Below are 13,983 nucleotides of genomic sequence, written 5' to 3'. Positions count from 1 at the left end.
AGCCACTCGACACAATGTGAAGCTTTTTAGCTCGTTCGCTGCGCTCACTCGCCAAAAAGTTCACATTGTGGCTAGCGGCTGATGTCTAGCGATAGCAATGTGTAGAAAACCCGATAATCTAATTTATTAGTCGACGACAACATCACAACGTCATGGCAAAAGTCGAAGAACGTCGTAAAGACAAACAAAATTCTTCAAAACACTACATAGAAAACTAAAAATCATCACGAACCTTACTGAAAACCGGGGGTTATCTCGGGTGCCATCGGAAGGTGTAGCAGATTCTGCTCCACATTTGACACCTGAGTGTCGAACGTGAAAATGCAGATTTGGTGATACGCACTGACTTTTGAGGAAGAACCGGCGACTGAAATAGACACAAAATAAGTTTTTAGGTCACCATCACGAATAATGTTCATTCAAGCTCTGCCGTGTCTCAACTCACTAGCAGCATCTTTTCGCGGTTGGAGTTCTTAAGATACTAAGTATTAGATCAGATCTGAAAATTTGACATTTGACTTGTGTCCCATTCCTGTTTGTAACATGTTGATAGTTTTGATTCGCATGGCACGTGATGCATGCTGGTGACGCAATCGATCTGAACTATTTTTGAAGTTCTTGGAATTTTTTGTTCGGTAAATTGCTGTTGCCTCTAATGTTTCTTAGAGACATACATATAAAATAGCAGCCGGTTTAAGTCAAGAAATCGAAGTCACGGATATCAAAGGTTGTGTTTTATGTACTATGGTTTGTCTGTGGGTGTGTTTCTTTTATTGGTCATGGCGTTGTCAGTTTATTTTTGACTTATGAGTTTAAATGTCACTCTGGTATCTTTCGTCTCTCTTTGAAATGAATTTATGTTTTTTCATATGCTTGCATATATTGTAATAAAAAAAGCTATAACAAAGGAAAGGGATAAAACACTATAAAACAATATATTCAAGTAAAGGCTTTGTAAGCAAACTTTTCATACAACCACTATATCCTTTACGGGGATTAAAACTTTATTCATTTATTACAAAGACAAGTTTACAGAAACAAGTTTTTTACCACCAGCAGTGCAATATCTATGCTTACTCTAGTTCAGAAATTAAATCAATTATACAGACCAGACAATCGGAAACATTCCACAGACTATAATTATGTGATCATAGCAAGTGTATACTGTCGATCAGAGATGTTTTTTTTCTTGACTTTTGTTGAGAGATATCTAGAGTTGCAAGAAGCAGGACAAACCATTCTTTTCTGGTCAGGGTTAATTTGACATTTGTCCTAGTTACTGTTACTTTTGTTTTATGTCCCCCAATTTTAGATTGATATGGCCAAAGTGTATTTTGCAAATACGAAATGTTTTTGAAATGTCCAATGATGCTGGATAAAAGCACGCTACATGTGGTACAAAAACATTTGACCACCACTCTATTCCAATGCACAACAGGTTAAATGTCCGAAGCTTAACATCGTGTTCGCAATATTATTATAGGATTTGTGGTTTAAGAAATTTGTCGTGTTCTTTAACCACTTTGGACCAATATTGATACTCGAGATTTGCTAAACCTTCCATGTACGAACATATGTATTCCAGCCAAAAGTCAGAACCTTGTAATAACGTTTCCATAATACAAAGGTCATTTGAGGTCTGAATTACTTATTACAGTTACTATGTTTTGGGCGATGTTAAACCATCCGGCATAGAAGTACATTTCTTATCTGGTGTCACTTAGTTTGGGATTGAATAACCGAAACTTTCTCAATATTTAAACAAATAAAAGGCGGTTCTATCATTGAAAATGTCTCTTTAAAGTTGTTAGTCTATTTTATAATAATTCACATTCCTATTAATACATTTTATTTCATACAAAACCTCATGACATTATTTAAACTCAATTATAAGTCTGTTTTGAAATAATTTTTGTTGCCAGTTTTGCATGTACCGAATTCAACGTATATGCCCAAAACTCAAGTTTCCACTTTCATTGGGGTATAATAGATAGTTATATTAACAAATACATATTTTTTCATATTTTTCTTTACATTTTGTATAGTTTTGACGGCCTTTGTTCTTATAATTTGAAAAAGACACATCTTTTTAAACTGAAAATCACCCCCCTTTTTGTAAAGTCGCATACGTTTACTCGGAATTCTCATTTAATGATGAGTTTCCTCTTTTTTGATGAAAAATTGAATAAGGAAGAAGATAGATTCAAGATTTCAATCATTCTACTGCTAAAAGAGTATTTGAATTGGAATTAGATATTCAATTTTGTTTTTCCTTGAAAACGACATGTGACCTTTGATCTTGATTTCTGAAAATCTGCACCATATTTTCTTTTGACGACCAAATTAATCTCAAAGTACACATATTTTCGAATCGAATGGTATATGATATAGCCGTGTACTATTTTTGACGATTAAATTTTTATAATTCCGACTTTGGTCACCGGCCTATATGGATAAAGATCTTAAATCCTTTTGTGAAATTTTCATAAAAGGTAAAAAAAAAAAAAAAAGAAAAGAATTTTGAATGAGTTTTGAAATAAACACAATTAAAGCGAAGTTGACTACATTAGTCGATCGTCGTATTTTGAACTACTTGTACATTGGTACTGGCATAAAAATATAGATATTGTTTGATTCAAATTTGATGTTTAAACATTTTAGAAATAATTTGAAGTTAATGAATATATCTCCCTCATGCAAAGCTCTGATTCTTTGTCCGGGTCTGTCTTTACTTTAGGTCCTTTTTGGTTTAATCAAATGTTCAACATTTTTTACTGGATTTGGTTTTAAAAAATGTGCTTTGCCTCGAGCTTCATTGGTGAGACATTTGTTGTCGAAGTGCGCATCTGGTGCAGTACAATAGGTACCGTGAATACTGTATTGATAATGGCGGGTTTGAAGATTTCATGCTGCGGATAAATCTATTTAAAAAGTTTTAGGACACTAGATTCAGACAATAAAACTGTTCAAAAATCATCATTCAACTCGTTTTAGTAGTAGATTAACAATTTCGATAAATTGTACCGTTTTTGTTTTGGATCAATCAAGTGAACCGACATATTCTGCAGTACGAACAGGTATGAATCAAGATGGATACCAAGATATACTGCGGTTATCTTAAAACCTCATTTGAATAACTTCTTGGTGACGCCGCTGTAGCCGCGAAACATGTTGATACCATAGAAATAATAACTTTGTGGAAGCCATGATAACGCTGTCGCTTTTATAGTATATTTAAACCAAACCGAACGTCATAATGTATTCATTATCTACATCTCTTTCAGGATTTTGTTCGTGTTTTTCTGATTTCCCACAGATTCGTTCCTTTAGTATTACAGAGTGTAGACCCAATTGTACCGATTTCTCTACTTAATCGTATGTAGATGGGAATATCGATACGCAATGAATGGGAAGATAATATATCAGTTTCTTTTTTTTATAGTACGTAAGCACATATATTTCTTATCGGACCAATATTAAACCATCTGTCATTTTAAACCATCAGTTTATGAAGTGAAGATTATCAAAATTAAACCATGTTTATTGATATGTAATAATCAGAAAACAAATATTAATCAAAACTATTCATCATTTGATACGTTGATTGATTGTTGTTTGCATATCGGCCAGTGGAAAATATTTCATGTATATTTAGAACGAGACCAAAGTTAAAATTGATACAATCAGTTGCTTCTGCAGATTGGATTGTTCAGAATGAAGTGCGAGAAATTGACTCTGCCACAAGAAATAAGGGTATGTTTAATAGGGACAGAAATTAATTTTGATTGCACCAGTCCACGTTAGGCAGACCAAACCTTGTTGCATATGTTAACATCCAAGACAGTCGAACGGAAGCATGGATTTTACTATGGATTGTTGACGTTTAGGTGACTACATTTCTACACCTCAGTTAACTATAAGGGTGTCTAGCATAAGTGCAATAGTTTTAACCGGTTACTTTATCAAATGTATTTTTACAATGTAACATTGGATTCAACGTCATAATCGTATTAAATGAAAATGTTCATGTTATAAATTAGAATAATATTACTTATTTTATAAGCGAATTACTGATGAACTTTAAAGTAATGATATCCTACCAGTATGTCCTTAAATAAAAAGCAACATCTGATTTCTTTTGTTATGTGAATTTGATTCATCCAATGCAAGAAAGAGAAAAAAAAGAAAGTGCATAGAAATAAACTTATGAATTAAAAAACATTAATATTTACAGATAAATACAACTCTCTATGGACTTGACAATGCTTTTACCTTGCATTGCCCCTTTAATTCGCAGTGGAAATTTAAAGCAAGGGGAAAATGTAATATATCCGACACATATCAGTGTTTATACGATGTAAATAAATTGCAGAACATTGAATCATGCAGGGACAGACCACATTTTGAAGCGCCTGGTATGTATTCCTCTTCCATGTATAGGTGTAGTGGGTTACAAACAATCACCAATATATGAATCTGTGGTCTTTTTGTTGATATGGGATTCATTTTCTCACATTTCATGTTAATACAGGTTCACTCAATACTATAATTGAGCTTTTTTTTTTGGTTTTTGTCAGAAAATGGAGCTGCAAAAACCGGGACCAATTGTCAGACACGTGGGAAGTTGAGTGCCATAGAAGTAGACGGAAAGTTTCTTCATTAAGCCAAGGATTTAAAAATGTTCCAAACATTGATATATGAATACAAAATATTAGACAACTGTCCACCAAGACCAATATCATTTGTCCTAGTAAAGTCCTTTTGAATATATAAGAAAACTTAATATGATGCACCATGACTTATGTCATCTCCGATGTTAATACTATGAAATGCATATGTATAACAGATATGCTTCTGACATTTAAGAAAGTATCACAATAGTTCTGGATTCTAGCACATACGTGATCTTTTAGATAATAGAACTGCTACTTACAACGACTCATAACTTTCTTTGATTATTAACATTATTTAGTTCTTTCAAAAGAAAAAAAATTGTAAAAGGCAAGTTTCCATCATATCAAATATCTGTACGTTTTTGAAATGTAAATATTTTATCCTAATCCGCCAATTTTAAAATTTTAAAATACAACTCCCAGGTACTTGCATTCCATTGCCTTTGACCATCTAATATTTTTCAAATGAACGTAACACGTGAATGATTCAGAATCAAGAAATACGTATCAAACACAGTTGAACCGTACGTAGTATATTGATTTGATTGTTTAGCTCATACATATTTATATTTTGTTGAATTGTGAATAATTTTTGTAAAATAAGGAGATGTGGTATGATGGCCAATATGACAACTATCCATCAGAAATCAAGGAACGTAGATGTTAGCAACTATAAGTCACCAGAAATGAGTAAAACCCATACATCATATCATCGTTTTTAGCATTGCAGTTGTTTTAAACAAGAAAGAAGATACAAAAAAGTGTGAGTGGGAGTGGTAGAGATTGGTCTACGCAAACTACATAAAAGCAAGGAGATAAGGACAGGCTCATTGGAAGATCAAGCAGTCATTTTACTTCAGTGACATCCGTCAATTTTCACATTTGTTATACATGTATACTGGTTACCCTTTGCAAAAATCGAAGTCACAAACGAAGAAAAGAGAACTGCATTGCGTCTACAATAAAAGACACACATCCGCGACATAAGTAACAGACCGCTCCAGTAAACCACGATGCCGTCCATAAAACTTTCTTTCAGATGACTATAACTTTACTGATGGTTCTAAAACATTCAACAACCCTATCACGGTAAGCAGCAATCCCTTAGAAAAAGATCAACTTGGAGACACATTGAACATACGCCTCTCTGTCGGAATTTGTGGTTTAAATTGAAAATTAACAATGAAAAACGTTAATTTAAAATGATATCCTCTCTCAATACCTAGATGTAAATCAAAACCCGAGGCAGACCTAAATGCATAAAATAGCGGTAAAGGCGGCTTGTTTTGCTTTACCCTGATTCCTTTTGAAGTTAGTATCATTAACAATATATCGGCAAAAAGAAGAGATCAGTTCGTTCACACGTGAGTGACGAACATATATATATAAGTGCCTATAAATAGCAGCACATGACATACAAATCTATGGGAGTGTGGATTAATCAGTACAGAGATTAATTCAATTACACAAATAAAATTATAGATTGCCTAACAATGTTTTTTTAACACACTATTTAGTATGTAAATATAAGAATGTTTAAAATATTTACAAAATGATGAAAATAAACGCAATATTTCGCTAGACTAACTAGCTTTATCAAGCGTGCATCTATCCAGGTGAAATCGGATGTAGATGATAAGAAACTTTTGCAGCTCAATGTATATGTTGCACTTGAATTTAGCTGCCTTGAAAATAATACATAATTTGGATGAAGTTCAAGATTTTTACAAAATTGGTAGTTGAAGTTAGCAACGTCCATCGGCCAATATTACAGGATAAAAAGGACGATGCTGTGTACTAAATTATTCTTTATCTTTCCTGTATCTTTTCTCATCTTTTTCGTTAAGACCATCAGATTCTAAAGTGTGGAGTTGGTGGATCCAAAAATTTTCTCTTCTCCTTCTCGCCGTGGTGTCCCACTCGGTGTTGACTTCTATGATTTGGAAGGTAACATTATCAAAAGAATGTTTCGTTGAACGAAGATGTCTTGTGAGAGGACAGTTTTTGTTTGTTTTGTACCATGAACGATGGTTATTGAGCCGAATATTAAATTTGTCCATAGTTTCTCCCACATACTGAATGCCACATGTGTCACATGTTAATATATAAATTGAGTTCTCCGTTTTACAGTTGGAATTTGAGTAGATGGTATAATTTTGTTTAGTAACGGAGCTGATGAAAGAACTGCTTGTATTGGCAGCTTTACAACACAAGCAGTTCCTTCGACCACATTGTGTGTAGCAACCGGGAGATGGAGTAGGCTGCTTTGCTAATACAGATGTCACTAATTTGTCACGGATGTTTTTAGGTCTTCTGAAGGCCATGACTGGTGGTGAGGAAAATACTTTTTTAAGATTTGAATCATTTTCTATAATTTTCCAATGCTTCTGAACAATGGAAGACACATTTTTAAAATCAGGATGGTAAGTGAGTACAAGGGGTGTTCTGTTAGCTGCTTTATTCTTATCTTTGTACTCTAGAAGTTCTTGGCGACTAGTTTTGTTTGCTCTTTCGAAAGCGCTATCAATGATGTTGTTATTGTATCCTCGAACAACTAGATGTTTACGTAGTTGTCCAAGTCTAGCATTTTGCGTATTTTCAGTAGAGCATATTCTCTTGATTCGCAATGCCTGGCTGAATGGGATGCCACGGGAGCAGTGTTTAGGATGGCAACTTTTAGGAGAAAGGAATTGATGTTTGTCCGTTTGTTTGGTATGAAGGTCCGTTATAATGGTTCCGTTCTTGATGTAACTCGTAGTGTCGAGGAAGTTTATTTTCTCCATAGATGATTCATATGTAAATTTTATTGAATGGTGGAAAGAGTTACAGTGTCCTAGAAATTCATTAAGATGTTCTTGTGAATCTGTCCATTTGAAATCAATATCGTCAATGAATCGGAACCATGATAAGGGCTGGTATGGAGCACTAGCCAAGAGGCGTTTTTCAAGTTGGCCCATAAATATGTTGGCATATGACGGAGCCATTTTTGTGCCCATACTAGTACCGTCTATCTGGAGATAATGTTTTTCATTAAAAGAGAAGTTGTTGTTCTCTAGCACTAGTTTCAGAAGTGTAACAAGGCACTCAGTTGGAGGATTTTTTTCACTACGAGTGTTCCATACCTCTTCACACGCTGCTATTCCTTCGTCTTGTGGAATGTTGGTATATAAAGAAGACACGTCCATGGATGCAAGTATAGTATTGCTTGGTAGAGGATTGAGGCTTTCCATTTTCTTTAGATAATCAGTCGTATCTTGGATGTAAGAGGGTAGTTCTTTCACATGAGGTCTTAGATGATGGTCTACAAATTCTGATATCTTTTCAGTTGGATGACTATTTGCTGAAACCACCTAAGAGTAAAAATGACAACTTGGAGTCATTCATTAACTACGTGAGGTCTGATATAAAGTCCTGTATAACAAATACAAGAAATTATAATTTATCCAAGTCAGAAAGCATTGCTTTGAAAGCGTTAAAAAATCAAGAGGATATCGTAATAAAACCTGCCGACAAAGGGGGCGCTGTGGTTGTCATGAATAAAACATATTACATAGCAGAGGGAAATCGCCAACTTTCAAACTCCATTTTTTTATAAACAATTAACCACAGATCCAACACTAAATACTATTCGAAGGATCAACACCATCCTTCAGGAGATGTTCGACAAAAAGCATATAGACAATGACACCTTTGATTATCTCCGACCTCTTGAGAACGAAGCAAAGGCCGGAAGATTCTATATGTTGCCTAAAATACATAAAACGGGCAATCCAGGTCGACCAATTGTTTCAGCAAATAGTCATCCAACTGAAAAGATATCAGAATTTGTAGACCATCATCTAAGACCTCATGTGAAAGAACTACCCTCTTACATCCAAGATACGACTGATTATCTAAAGAAAATGGAAAGCCTCAATCCTCTTCCAAGCAATACTATACTTGCATCCATGGACGTGTCTTCTTTATATACCAACATTCCACAAGACGAAGGAATAGCAGCGTGTGAAGAGCTATGGAACACTCGTAGTGAAAAAAATCCTCCAACTGAGTGCCTTGTTACACTTCTGAAACTAGTGCTAGAGAACAACAACTTCTCTTTCAATGAAAAACATTATCTCCAGATAGACGGTACTAGTATGGGCACAAAAATGGCCCCGTCATATGCCAACATATTTATGGGCCAACTTGAAAAACGCCTCTTGGCTAGTGCTCCATACCAGCCCTTATCATGGTTCCGATTCATTGACGATATTGATTTCAAATGGACAGATTCACAAGAACATCTTAATGAATTTCTAGGACACTGTAACTCTTTCCACCATTCAATAAAATTTACATATGAATCATCTATGGAGAAAATAAACTTCCTCGACACTACGAGTTACATCAAGAACGGAACCATTATAACGGACCTTCATACCAAACAAACGGACAAACCTCAATTCCTTTCTCCTAAAAGTTGCCATCCTAAACACTGCTCCCGTGGCATCCCATTCAGCCAGGCATTGCGAATCAAGAGAATATGCTCTACTGAAAATACGCAAAATGCTAGACTTGGACAACTACGTAAACATCTAGTTGTTCGAGGATACAATAACAACATCATTGATAGCGCTTTCGAAAGAGCAAACAAAACTAGTCGCCAAGAACTTCTAGAGTACAAAGATAAGAATAAAGCAGCTAACAGAACACCCCTTGTACTCACTTACCATCCTGATTTTAAAAATGTGTCTTCCATTGTTCAGAAGCATTGGAAAATTATAGAAAATGATTCAAATCTTAAAAAAGTATTTTCCTCACCACCAGTCATGGCCTTCAGAAGACCTAAAAACATCCGTGACAAATTAGTGACATCTGTATTAGCAAAGCTGCCTACTCCATCTCCCGGTTGCTACACACAATGTGGTCGAAGGAACTGCCTGTGTTGTAAAGCTGCCAATACAAGCAGTTCTTTCATCAGCTCCGTTACTAAACAAAATTATACCATCTACTCAAATTCCAACTGTAAAACGGAGAACTCAGTTTATATATTAACATGTGACACATGTGGCATTCAGTATGTGGGAGAAACTATGGACAAATTTAATATTCGGCTCAATAACCATCGTTCATGGTACAAAACCAACAAAAACTGTCCTCTCACAAGACATCTTCGTTCAACGAAACATTCTTTTGATAATGTTACCTTCCAAATCATAGAAGTCAATACCGAGTGGGACACCACGGCGAGAAGGAGAAGAGAAAGTTTTTTGATCCACCAACTCCACACTTTAGAACCTGATGGTCTTAACGAAAAAGATGAGAAAAGATACAGGAAAGATAAAGAATAATTTAGTACACAGCATCGTCCTTTTTATCCTGTAATATTGGCCAATGGACGTTGCTAACTTCAACTACCAATTTTGTAAAAATCTTGAACTTCATCCAAATTATGTATTATTTTCAAGGCAGCTAAATTCAAGTGCAACATATACATTGAGCTGCAAAAGTTTCTTATCATCTACATCCGATTTCACCTGGATAGATGCACGCTTGATAAAGCTAGTTAGTCTAGCGAAATATTGCGTTTATTTTCATCATTTTGTAAATATTTTAAACATTCTTATATTTAGATATAAGATATATATAGATTGCCTAACAATGTAATTTTAACACACTATTTAGTATGTAAATATAAGAATGTTTAAAATATTTACAAAATGATGAAAATAAACGCAATATTTCGCTAGACTAACTAGCTTTATCAAGCGTGCATCTATCATGAACGGATCATATAAACCCGAAGGCAAATATAATACAAGCCCAAACGAAAAAATATATAAAAGTCTAAATTGAAAACAACGTTCAAACCTATGATTGCGTTGGATAAAAACCGCAATTTTTATACGTGTGCATGCAAAACAAATTTCTTGGTAGAGGGGTCTAAATACAGCACAAACAACATTTTCCAAAAGACCAAATGAGTGAAAAAGTATATTTTAACAAAACGCATTTGACTAGCAGGTCGAACAACTGATGTTCTTAAACCCTGCTAACTGCCATTGGCGATTGCCAAATAAACGGATCACAAGATGTAGCAAAACAGATCTTATTATTAAATTATTACCAAACAGAAAACAATAAACTTGCGGAAAAGATGGTATACCGCAAACATGAGGTGCAAAAGATTTGAACACCATATCCGGATTTCGACAATTAATGTCTCTTCAGTGATGTTAGGAATCGAAACGGTATTTGGAAGGCCATATAATTTACCTCAATTTAGGATAGACTCTTGAATTTTGAAAGAGTCAAAATAGGATGAACGGATCATACAAACCCGAAGGCAAATATAATACAAGCCCAAACGAAAAAATATAAACAAGTCTAAATTGAAAACAACGTTCAAACCTATGATTGCGTTGGATAAAAACCGCAATTTTTATACGTGTGCATGCAAAACAAATTTCTTGGTAGAGGGGTCTAAATACAGCACAAACAACATTTTCCAAAAGACCAAATGAGTGAAAAAGTATATTTTAACAAAACGCATTTGACTAGCAGGTCGAACAACTGATGTTCTTAAACCCTGCTGACTGCCATTGGCGATTGCCAAATAAACGGATCACAAGATGTAGCAAAACAGATCTTATTATTAAATTATTACCAAACAGAAAACAATAAACTTGCGGAAAAAATGGTATACCGCAAACATGAGGTGCAAAAGATTTGAACACCATATCCGGATTTCGACAATTAATGTCTCTTCAGTGATGTTAGGAATCGAAACGGTATTTGGAAGGCCATATAATTTACCTCAATTTAGGATAGACTCTTGAATTTTGAAAGAGTCAAAATAGGATGAACGGATCATACAAACCCGAAGGCAAATATAATACAAGCCCAAACGAAAAAATATAAACAAGTCTAAATTGAAAACAACGTTCAAACCTATGATTGCGTTGGATAAAAACCGCAATTTTTATACGTGTGCATGCAAAAACAAATTTCTTGGTAGAGGGGTCTAAATACAGCACAAACAACATTTTCCAAAAGACCAAATGAGTGAAAAAGTATATTTTAACAAAACGCATTTGACTAGCAGGTCGAACAACTGATGTTCTTAAACCCTGCTAACTGCCATTGGCGATTGCCAAATAAACGGATCACAAGATGTAGCAAAACAGATCTTATTATTAAATTATTACCAAACAGAAAACAATAAACTTGCGGAAAAGATGGTATACCGCAAACATGAGGTGCAAAAGATTTGAACACCATATCCGGATTTCGACAATTAATGTCTCTTCAGTGATGTTAGGAATCGAAACGGTATTTGGAAGGCCATATAATTTACCTCAATTTAGGATAGACTCTTGAATTTTGAAAGAGTCAAAATAGGATGAACGGATCATACAAACCCGAAGGCAAATATAATACAAGCCCAAACGAAAAAATATAAACAAGTCTAAATTGAAAACAACGTTCAAACCTATGATTGCGTTGGATAAAAACCGCAATTTTTATACGTGTGCATGCAAAACAAATTTCTTGGTAGAGGGGTCTAAATACAGCACAAACAACATTTTCCAAAAGACCAAATGAGTGAAAAAGTATATTTTAACAAAACGCATTTGACTAGCAGGTCGAACAACTGATGTTCTTAAACCCTGCTGACTGCCATTGGCGATTGCCAAATAAACGGATCACAAGATGTAGCAAAACAGATCTTATTATTAAATTATTACCAAACAGAAAACAATAAACTTGCGGAAAAAATGGTATACCGCAAACATGAGGTGCAAAAGATTTGAACACCATATCCGGATTTCGACAATTAATGTCTCTTCAGTGATGTTAGGAATCGAAACGGTATTTGGAAGGTCATATAATTTACCTCAATTTAGGATAGACTCTTGAATTTTGAAAGAGTCAAAATAGGATGAACGGATCATACAAACCCGAAGGCAAATATAATACAAGCCCAAACGAAAAAATATAAACAAGTCTAAATTGAAAACAACGTTCAAACCTATGATTGCGTTGGATAAAAACCGCAATTTTTATACGTGTGCATGCAAAAACAAATTTCTTGGTAGAGGGGTCTAAATACAGCACAAACAACATTTTCCAAAAGACCAAATGAGTGAAAAAGTATATTTTAACAAAACGCATTTGACTAGCAAGTCGAACAACTGATGTTCTTAAACCCTGCTGACTGCCATTGGCGATTGCCAAATAAACGGATCACAAGATGTAGCAAAACAGATCTTATTATTAAATTATTACCAAACAGAAAACAATAAACTTGCGGAAAAGATGGTATACCGCAAACATGAGGTGCAAAAGATTTGAACACCATATCCGGATTTCGACAATTAATGTCTCTTCAGTGATGTTAGGAATCGAAACGGTATTTGGAAGGCCATATAATTTACCTCAATTTGGGATAGACTCTTGAATTTTGAAAGAGTCAAAATAGGATGTACGGATCATACAAACCCGAAGGCAAATATAATACAAGCCCAAACGAAAAAATATAAACAAGTCTAAATTGAAAACAACGTTCAAACCTATGATTGCGTTGGATAAAAACCGCAATTTTTATACGTGTGCATGCAAAACAAATTTCTTGGTAGAGGGGTCTAAATACAGCACGAACAACATTTTCCAAAAGACCAAATGAGTGAAAAAGTATATTTTAACAAAACGCATTTGACTAGCAGGTCGAACAACTGATGTTCTTAAACCCTGCTGACTGCCATTGGCGATTGCCAAATAAACGGATCACAAGATGTAGCAAAACAGATCTTATTATTAAATTATTACCAAACAGAAAACAATAAACTTGCGGAAAAGATGGTATACCGCAAACATGAGGTGCAAAAGATTTGAACACCATATCCGGATTTCGACAATTAATGTCTCTTCAGTGATGTTAGGAATCGAAACGGTATTTGGAAGGCCATATAATTTACCTCAATTTAGGATAGACTCTTGAATTTTGAAAGAGTCAAAATAGGATGAACGGATCATACAAACCCGAAGGCAAATATAATACAAGCCCAAACGAAAAAATATAAACAAGTCTAAATTGAAAACAACGTTCAAACCTATGATTGCGTTGGATAAAAACCGCAATTTTTATACGTGTGCATGCAAAACAAATTTCTTGGTAGAGGGGTCTAAATACAGCACAAACAACAATTTTCAAAAGACCAAATGAGTGAAAAAGTATATTTTAACAAAACGCATTTAACTAGCAGGTCGAACAACTGATGTTCTTAAACCCTGCTGACTGCCATTGGCGATTGCCAAATAAACGGATCAC

General features: G+C 34.7%; 1 protein-coding gene across 3 annotated transcripts in view; it reads left to right on the top strand.

Moving 5' to 3' along the window:
• Nucleotides 1-13,983, top strand: part of LOC127715391 (uncharacterized) — a 50,603-nt gene that overhangs the window by 10,767 nt on the left and 25,853 nt on the right. For all 3 annotated transcript variants that reach the window (XM_052221431.1, XM_052221429.1, XM_052221430.1), the window contains exons 3-4: nucleotides 3,285-3,441; nucleotides 4,235-4,415. In XM_052221431.1, coding sequence (XP_052077391.1) covers nucleotides 3,403-3,441; nucleotides 4,235-4,415 — 220 coding nt within the window. In that variant the 5' untranslated portion in view covers nucleotides 3,285-3,402. The remainder of the gene's footprint in view (nucleotides 1-3,284; nucleotides 3,442-4,234; nucleotides 4,416-13,983) is intronic.

This window comes from Mytilus californianus, unplaced genomic scaffold (assembly GCF_021869535.1).
Source record: "Mytilus californianus isolate M0D057914Y unplaced genomic scaffold, xbMytCali1.0.p SCAF_9, whole genome shotgun sequence".
Lineage (NCBI taxonomy): Eukaryota > Metazoa > Mollusca > Bivalvia > Mytilida > Mytilidae > Mytilus > Mytilus californianus.
The sequence above is the reverse complement of the archived record's forward strand: the minus strand, read 5'-3'. Positions and strand labels throughout refer to the sequence as shown.